Below are 9,241 nucleotides of genomic sequence, written 5' to 3'. Positions count from 1 at the left end.
TTCGGCCAAGCTTACGGCCGAAGGGGGGTTCGGCCAAGCTTAAGGCCGAATGGGTATTCGGTCATGGTGTAAGCCAAGAGGTGGTTCGAGCATTTCCTCTTGATGCTCTTTTGCCCGGTTTTGGGGTGCTTCGTTCCCCTCTTTTCTGTCAAGAAAGGTATTCGGCTATCCTTAAGGCCGAAAAGGGGTATCTGGCCAAGTTCAAGGCCGAAGAGGTGATCTGAGTGGGGATTTCGTTGGTTTAGGTGTTTCTCTCGGCTTAAGATCCGACAGAGGGGGTGCTTACTAGTACACTGCCCCCCCAAGCCCTAGGATGAAAGACGAAGGGGTTTGAGGAGTTTTAGGGTTTTGCTTTTGGGGGGTGGTGTTGTGTCACGTGCGTTTCGGGAATTGTGTCCTTTGGCCTCTTGATTGTGACCGTTGCATGCTTTGGCCGCCTTTGGGTTTCGCGCCCTGGGGTTATTTCTTTTCACATTCGGGGGCATTTATTAGAGGCTCTTGGGGTGCCTTAGCTTGCCTATATATATGGTGGTAAGGTGACACCCTTTCCCACCCCTCCTCCATAGTAAACACTGCCCCGACGCCCTCTCTGCTGCAAGCCGAATACTCTTGAAGGTGGGTTTTTCTAGGTTTCGGTCAAATTTTGTTGCGATAATGGCCACTGAAGGTGTCACATTGTCATTTGGGTCTTCGTCCGGTGCAAGGGTCTCGGCACGCGATGCTGAGGCCGAGATGTTGGCTTATAATGCCGAAACCGAGGTCTTTGGGGGTTCTCCTTGGTTGGGTCCTGCTAGTAGGGAGGAATCGGGTAGTTCTTCGTCTGGCTCGGATATTCCAGATGCTGAGATGAGTCCCCAGGATTATAGGCAGAAATACCCCCTGTGTGAGATCCTGGGGTATGAGTGGGTTGATGGCGAGGTGGCGGCGTACTTCTCGTGTTTTTATGAGAGGACTGCCGTGATACGGCTCCTGAGTGTTTGTACGTTGGGCCGATGGGAGGGTTGGGATCCTTACTCGATTATGTTGCGTCGGTGCCGGGCCAAAGGCCCAGGGGGGATCGACCTGGTGTTTCTTGCGAAGCAGGAAGGTGAGGGAGATTTCTTCTATATGTACAAGTGTTTCTTTCGAGAGCTCGGCTTGTCACTCCCTTTGGACGATTTCCAGATGGGAGTGCTCCGTGTGTTGAACGTTGCGCCGACGCAGTTACATCTGAACGCATGGGCTTACATGCAAGCGTTCCGCGTCCTTTGTAAATATCATTATATAGAGCCGAGTGTAGGTCTTTTCTTGCATTTTTTCTGTACTCGTCTGTCCAATAAGACCGTTAAGTGGCTTTCCCTAATTAGGCATGTCGATCGTCCATTGTTGAAGCCCTTCACTTCGTCTTTTAAGGGTTTTAAGTCGGGGTTTGTGAAGGTAATCATAGACCCTGTTGTCGGCCGAAGTTTTTTCTACGACGCCGAGCAGAAACCTTTGTTTCCCTTTTACTGGACCCAACAGCCTCGAAAATATGATTATTTTCTGGAGGAAATGATGACCGAGGCCGAGGTGTCGACCTTGACATACTTGAAAGGATTACCTCGGTGTATCCTGGCTCGGTTTCTGGTGCTGCTGCCCAAGTCTCCTCGGCCTCGTTTTGATTTAGATGGTATGTTTAAATTTTTCTCATCGATCGTTCTTGTTAAGTTGATGTGTGACTGTTTGATTTTTGCAGGTTGGATGGAGCAACAAGGCTTCGGGTTGTCATATCAGCAAGCTATGAGGAACCGAGCCCCGGCGGGGACCTCGGTTGAAGACCACCACAGTGTGGCCATTGATCCGACGCCAAACACTACGGATGCTCCTCGTCCAACTCCTCGGGATATTGTCCTTCCTGATCCGGGCAACAAAAAGAAAAGGGACAAGGGAAAGAGGAAAGTCGATGCAGCCGGTGCAGAGACTACTCGGCCTAAACATCATCGGGCGAAAGGGCCTTCAACGGACCTTGCCATCCCTTCGGCCATCGTTGCTAAGGACTTTCTATCCGAGGAGATTAGGCCAGCCCGATTGATGTCTTCCGACTTACTCTCTGAGCAGGGCCATCAGATGTTGGATTCTGCCGCCCCTTCGGCGCAATGGCCCATGGCGTGCGAGTTGCAAGTGAGGGCCACTGCCATACTGAGGAAGTTGGCTTTGGAGCCGATGGCCGACGTCCACAACCTTCAGAAGAATTTGGAGGAAACAAAGGTTGCATTTCAGTAATCGGTCGAGGCGCATGAGGTGACGTGGCCGAGAAGTTGGCTTTGGAGGTGGAGGTGGCTCGGCTTAAGGAGTCATTGAGCGAGATGGAGGGCCGAGCTCTTGCGGCTGAGGACGCCGAACAGATGAGGGTCCGGGAGGTGGAGGAGATGACATCAAGGGAGGTGCAGGCCAAGGTCGATGCCGAGGCTGCTTTGGCTCGTTTGAAGACCGATTGTGAAAATAAGATAATCAAGGAGCACGAGGACGGCTTTTGGCACGCTGTTCGGCGTGCAAGCCCACCACTTCGACACCTTTCCTCCCGACTTCTCCTTCAATCTAAGGAAAGATTTCTTTCGGGGGGCATACATGGACTTTGCAGATGCCCCCAATGATGTTGAGCCGAACGAAGTGGCTCCTCCTCGCTCGGCCGCCCCTGAGGATCCTGGGGCTACTGTGAACGAAGATGAGGAGACTGAGCAGACCACCCATGCCGATTGATGGGTTTCAGCTTTTTTGCTTTTTGGTTGTACATCTATTTTGACGATGATGTATAGATATAGGGTGCTTTTTGTTTCCGCTTTTGATTCTTTTGCTTGTGGTTTGACTGTCGGCCACTTTTGATTTCTTGGGCCTTTGGAGCCTTCTCATTATTGTACCCTCGACCATTAGTGCCGTTTTAATGAAGTATTTCTTTTTTGTTATATATTTGGACTCTATTTTGTTTCTTGTTATGCTCCTACGCACTTGGTCTTGCTCGAATCTTTTATCAATTAATCTTAAATAACCAAGTCGGCTCGGATTCGTATTGACACATAGGAAGAAAGGTTATCGTATGTGACCCATTGGGTGTCCACTTAGTAGGTTATCGGTTGTTCGTCCTTGGCCGAGCGTAGGTGCTTGGGAGGAATTTCAAGTATGCATCCTTGGCCGAGTAGTAGGTACTCAGGAGGAAGTCTTTGTCCATCCTTGACCGAGTAGTAGGTACTCGGGAAGGAATGAGTTTTTCAACCTTGGCCAAGTAGTAGGAACTCGGGAGGGAGTCTTTGTCCATCCTTGGCTGAGTAGTAGGTACTCGGGAGGGAATGAGTGTTTCAACTTTGGCCGAGTAGTAGGAACTCGGGAGGGAGTGAGTTTTTCAACATTGCCCGAGTAGTAGGTACTCGGGAAGGAGTGAGTTTTTCAACCTTGGCCGAGTAGTAGGCGGGAGGGAATGAGTTTTTGACTTAAGATTAGACAGAAAAGTATAAGATTCTCGTAAAGGGCTTGTTTCATTAACATGATGCCTCGTTAAAAACCTTTTCTCAAGAAAACCTCTTTTCACACTTTTTTAAGAGGAGAAAACCTGGAAAAGGAAAAGAGTGCACGAAACAATTACATGAGGATTGCTAGCTAAAATAATGCTTCAAGTGTGTCACGTTCCATGTTCGCGGAATGATCTTCCCATTAAGCTCCTCAAGCTTGTAAACTTCATTATTCAGATTGTGTCGTATTCGGAACGGTCCATCCCAATCGGGGGCTAGTTTCCCTTGAGTCCTGTCTCTTCTTGCTTCTCTTACTACCCTCCAAACGAGGTCGCCTAGATGGAATTCTCGTGGCTTGATTTTGGTCCTGTGCTTTCGGGAAACGCGTGCTCTACATGCTTCCATGTTGATGAATGCTCGATCGCGCGTTTCCTCAATCAAGTCAAGTTCTACGTTGAGTGCTTCTCCATTGGCTTCTTCAGTGAATTGTTGTCGTCTGAGAGAGGGTTCCCCTATCTCCACCGAGATCATGGCATTGGTTCCGTATGCTAGCCGGAAGGGTGTTTCTTTGGTCGAGGTCTATGGAGTGCATCTATAGGCCCACAAGATCTCGTATAAGTGATCAGGCCATAGTCCCTTAGCTTGTCCGAGGCGTCTTTTTAATTCCCTTAGAATGACTTTGTTGGCAACCTCTGCTTGCCCTTTGGATTGGGGGTGCTCCACCAAAGTCACCCGGTGTTTGATCTGAAGTCCTTCGAGGAATTCATTGAAGCGGCAATCCGTGAATTGTAGGCTGTTATCTATGATGAGGGTGTATGGTACACCGAAACGGGTGGTGACGTTCTTCCAAAAGAATTTTTGGACGTTACTAGCTGAAATAGTGGCAACTGCTTCTGCTTCGATCCACTTGGTAAAATGGTCGACTGCCACTATGAGGAACTTGACTAGCCCTTTTGCTGGTGGGAATGGTCCTAGGATATCCATATCCCATACCAAGAAGGGCCAAGGGGTCGTGATGAAATGTAGCTCTTCGGCCGGTAGGTTTGTTAACGGGCTGTGTTGCTGACACGGCTTGCATTGTTGTGTGAATTTTACGCAGTCACTCGTGAGGGTGGGCCAGTAGTACCCTGCTCGGATGACTTTGGCGGCCAAGGTCCGTCCTCCTGAGTGCGTTCCGCATATGCCTTCGTGGATTTCATGGAGGACATAATGTGCTTGCTTGGGTGCAAGACACTTCAACAAAGGCGAAGAAACGCCCCGCTTGTACAGCTCTCCTGCAATCAGTGTGTATCGGGCGGCAATGACCCTTAACTTCCTTGCTTTGAGGGGGTTGCTGGGTAATTCCCCGGTTGAGAGGTGGCGTGTTATGTTGGTCATCCAATTGTCATCTCCCTGTTGGACTTGCAAGCATTCGGTTTCCCAACACTAGGTGTTTGCAATTCTTGCTGTATGACACTACGCAAGTGGCTAGTCTTTTTACTGCTTGCCAACCTGGCCAATTGGTCAGCTCTCATATTAAGTTCCTGGGGTGTGTGTTCAACGTGGACTTCTTTGAAGTTATTCTTCAGCTTCTGGAAAGCATGGAAGTATAAAAGTAACGTTGGCTCTTTGATTTGGAAGGTGTCGTTGACCTGGCCTATTACCACTTGTGAGTCGCTCCAACATTTGATTTTGGTAACGCCCAAGTCATTTACCATCCTTAAACTTGCAAGAAGAGCCTCGTACTCGGCTTGGTTGTTGGAGGCTTTGAAGCCGAATCGTAGTGACTGTTCGACCAACACTTTGCCCGGACCTTCCAGTATGACACCGGCTCCACTGCCTTGTTGGTTTAATGACCCGTCTACATACAGGGTCTAGACTTGCGTTTCGGGAAGTACTTCCGGAGTGAATTCATTTATGAAGTCCGCCATGCTTTGTCTTGATGGGCCCTATTGGTTCGAAACGAATATCAAATTGTGACAGTTCTATGGACCAGGTGACAAGCCCGCCGGCCAATTCGGGCTTCCGCAACACCTTGACAATCGGGCTATCTGTCTTGACGACGACCTTATGGCTCTGGATGTAGTGCCGAAGACGACGGGCCGTGTGTACGAGGGCAAGAACCGTCTTCTCAGGATGTTGATACCAGGTCTCGGCTTCTTACAAGACTCGGCTGATGAAGTATACCGGCATTTGTTTCGTTTGTTCTTGCACTAGAGCCGTGCTAATAGCTTTGTTTGATACTGAAATATAGATGATCATCTCTAACTGGGGATCTAGTTTAGCAAGCAACGGCGAGGCGGTAAGCATTGTCTTGAAGTTTTGAAACGAAGACTCGCATTCCTCAGTCCATTGGAACTTACTGGCCATCTTCAATAAGGACATTATGGGTCTTGACTTCTCTACCATGCAGGGCAGAAAACGAGCTAATGAAGCTATGCGCCCGGCCAATCGTTGTACTTCCTTTACGTTTCGTGGGCTTCTCATATTGACAATGGCCTGACACTTGTCGGGGTTAGCCTCTATGCCTCTCTTTGACAACATGAAACCTAAGAACTTTCCACCAGCGACTCCGAAGGTGCACTTCGCTGGATTTAATCGCATGTGATGTCGTCTCACTTTGTCAAAAATTGTTCCGAGATCCTTTAGGTGATCACTGGTGGAAGCCGATTTAATCACCATGTCATCCACGTACACTTCCATGCATTTTCCTATCTGCCGTCGGAAGATCTTATCCATGAGTCGCTAGTAGGTTGCCCTCGCGTTTCTCAAACCGAAAGGCATTACTTTGTAGCAAAAGTTGGCTGAATCGGTGATGAATGCAATTTTCTCTTCATCCGGTGGGTACATAGGTATCTGATTATACCCCGAGTAAACATCTAGGAAACTTAGCCTTTGGTGACCTACCACTCCGTCGACCAATGCGTCTATGTGTGGAAGGGGGTAGGCGTCTTTTAGGCATGCCTTGTTCAGGTTTGTGTAATCGGTACACATCCGCCACTTGCCATTCACCTTCTTGACCATTACCATATTAGCCAACCAGGTGGAGTATCTGACTTCCCTGATGAACCTTGCTTGCAGTAGCTTGGTCGTCTCTTCTTTCACTGCTTCAGCCCTTTCTCCTCCCATTTTTCTTTTCTTCTGGGCAATAGGCTTGGCATCTCGTCACACGGAGAGCTGATGGCAGTGGAAACTTGGATTGATGCCTGGCATATCGGCCACCGTCCAGGCAAATAGGTCCGAGTACTGCACAAGGATTTGCTTAATGTCTCTTGCTTCATTCGGCGATAGTTGGGAACTCAAGTACGTGACCTGTTCTTCATTTTTCCCAAGTTGAAACGAGATTGTGTTCTCAATCGGCTCAACGCGGTGCTCGTCTTCTATCCGGGGATCCAGCTTCAGGTCTATGATCGGATTCTGGTGGTACACATCGCCAATGGCATTGACTTCCTGTCTTGGCTTCGGAGTTGGCTGCACCTTTAAGCTGGCGAGATAACATTCGCGGGCCGTCTTTTGATCGGCGTGCAGAGTGATTATCGTTCCTTCTTCAGAGGGGAACTTCATGGCTAGGTGTGGGGTGGAGATGATGGCTCGGAGCTTGTTCAGGGAGGGTCGACCCAACAGGATATTGTATGAAGTGTTAGCATGCACCACCACGTACCGCACTCTAATCCTTCGCCTTTCCTGGTCGTCCCCGAAGTAGGTGTATAGGTCTATCATCCCCCGAGTATCTACTCTTTCACCTGAAAATCTAACCAAGGGCTCGTTATAAGGTGTTAACTCGTGCTAGGGTATACCTAACTGTTAAAAGGTCTTCCAATATAAGATATCGGCCGAACTTCCTTGATCAACAAGCGTCTTGTTCACAATACAGTTGTTGATCTCCACACTGATGAACATGGGATCATCTTGCACTGGGTCGACTCCTTGGAAATCTTGATCGGTAAATGTAATAGGGGGCATATGGACCGAAGCTGTCCGGCCTACGGCGTTTACCGATTTGATTGCCCTCAAGTGTCTTTTACGGGCTGAGGACGTGCTTCCTCCTTTTGCAAATCCTCCCGCAATGGTGTTTATTACCCGCCTGGGTTGATTTTGGTCTTGTTTCCGGTTGTTTCTTTCTTGAGACTTGCTTCGTTCATGAGATCTGTCCCTCAAAGGTGCTCTGTCTCGGTTCTCTCTTCTATATTCTCTCTTATCAGAATGGTAGTCGTGCTTTCTTCCATTCGAAGATCGAACGAAGCTTTGAAGGTGTTCAGCTTTGACGAGGTCTTCAATGCGGTCTCGAAGTGCAGAGCATTCCTCAGTGGTGTGTCCTCGATTTCTGTGGAACTGGCACGCTTTTGATTTATCCGCATGGGGCGGAGTCATAGCTCTTCGGGGTACAGCCATGACTTCTGTGGCTAAGGCCTGCTCCAACACCTTGGCCCTACTGGTGTTAAGTGGCGTGTACTGCATGTATCTTGGCCCCCTGTTATTCTTCTCACGGTCAGGTACGTCGCGGGGACGGGATCTGGGGGGCTCCTTGTCACTTTCTTTCTTCCCGAGGAAAAGGTCGGGTCGGATTTGACTCCGAAACTCGACCAATTCCTCCATTTGCATGTATTTTGTGGCCCTCTGCCTCAGGTCGTCCAAGTCCCGGGGTGGCTTCTTACATAAGCTGTTGACGAAAGGACCGGGCCTTAGTGCCGTGGTCAGGTGATGCATTGCCACAGCCGGGTCTAGGTTTCAAATAGAGAACGTCATTTTTCCGAACCTTTCCATGAAGGTTCTTAGAGGTTCCTTCTTCTCTTGGAGAATGTTGACCAATGCGATTGAGGTGAGCTGATGAGGACGACTCATGGCAAACTGTATCACGAACCGGGAAGATAAGGTTGTGAATGAGTCTACCGATCCGGGTGGGAGTCTCGTGAACCAATTAAGTGTCGGTCCTTTCAGTGAGGTAGGGAAGACTTTACACATGATAGCATCGTCATCAATGTACAAACTGACCTGAGTAACGAATCCATCAAGGTGTTCCTCTGGGTCGGTGGTTTCGTCATACTTTTTTAAGGCCAAGTTTTTCCAATTGTCGGGCAGCCGGGCTCCAGCAATGTCTGGAGTGAAAGGCGTCTTCCCTTGCCTTCGTTGTTGATCCAAGGTCATCGTCGTCACGCCACCAGGCGGCCGGGGGGCCCTTGTCTCTTTGTACCATCCCGAAGACTCCCCCTGATCTCTTGTTGACAAAGTATTAGGGGTGCCGTGGGATGGATGCCAGGATCGGTTGTCACTCCTTAATTCCGCGTTCTCCTTTCTCAGTACCGATAACTCATGGGCGTCCTTCTCCCGAAGTCTCCTTAACTCCATCATCTCAGCCTTTAGCTGTTCTATGGCTGATGAGGGGTTGGGAGGTTGAGATCGATCCACATAGGACTCCTCCACTCCTTCGTTATGATTCGTCTGTTGCCTGGGTTCTCGGGGCATCCCGAGGTTGTGAGCTGCTGCATTTTCCTGCTGACTCTTGGTTGCTACCATCTTGATGACTCAGGGTCGAGAATTGTTTTGGTTTTCGGCCCCACGGTGGGCGCCAAAATGTTCCTGTGTAGAAACACTCCTCCTATTGTTCCTTCTTAGCGATCTTCCAAGTCTTCGATGCCGATCGAGCTCTGTCTACACTGGGGGGGAGGGTACATGCAAAGGCACTCCGACGATCAAATAAGTGTTCGGTATAGAGCAATAAATACTTTTATATTGGATAAAGCGTACCTCATTTATGTCCCATCACCTGTGTATTTATAGTGACGTATTTGGGCCTGGTGGGC

General features: G+C 49.2%; 2 protein-coding genes across 2 annotated transcripts; both read right to left on the bottom strand.

Annotated features, from left to right (window-relative positions):
* Positions 1-3,605: 3,605 nt before the first annotated feature.
* Positions 3,606-3,992, bottom strand: LOC145957428 (uncharacterized). The gene has a single exon (XM_083073690.1). It carries the CDS (start codon positions 3,990-3,992, stop codon positions 3,606-3,608), a length of 387 nt encoding a protein of 128 aa, XP_082929816.1.
* Positions 3,993-7,244: 3,252 nt separating this feature from the next.
* LOC109815914 (uncharacterized) lies at positions 7,245-8,147 on the bottom strand. The gene has a single exon (XM_020380730.2). It carries the CDS (start codon positions 8,145-8,147, stop codon positions 7,245-7,247), a length of 903 nt encoding a protein of 300 aa, XP_020236319.1.
* Between the last annotated feature and the right edge of the window lie 1,094 nt (positions 8,148-9,241).

This window comes from Cajanus cajan, chromosome 4, assembly GCF_000230855.2.
Source record: "Cajanus cajan strain Asha chromosome 4, NIPB_CcT2T_4, whole genome shotgun sequence".
Classification (NCBI taxonomy): domain Eukaryota; kingdom Viridiplantae; phylum Streptophyta; class Magnoliopsida; order Fabales; family Fabaceae; genus Cajanus; species Cajanus cajan.
This window is presented reverse-complemented; position numbering and strand designations above follow the sequence as displayed.

What these genes read in the sequence shown, in the direction of transcription:
- LOC145957428 (XM_083073690.1), bottom strand. Translation starts at nt 3,992, where the DNA reads ATGATCTCGGTGGAGATAGGGGAACCCTCTCTCAGACGACAACAATTC.
- LOC109815914 (XM_020380730.2), bottom strand. Translation starts at nt 8,147, where the DNA reads ATGCATCACCTGACCACGGCACTAAGGCCCGGTCCTTTCGTCAACAGC.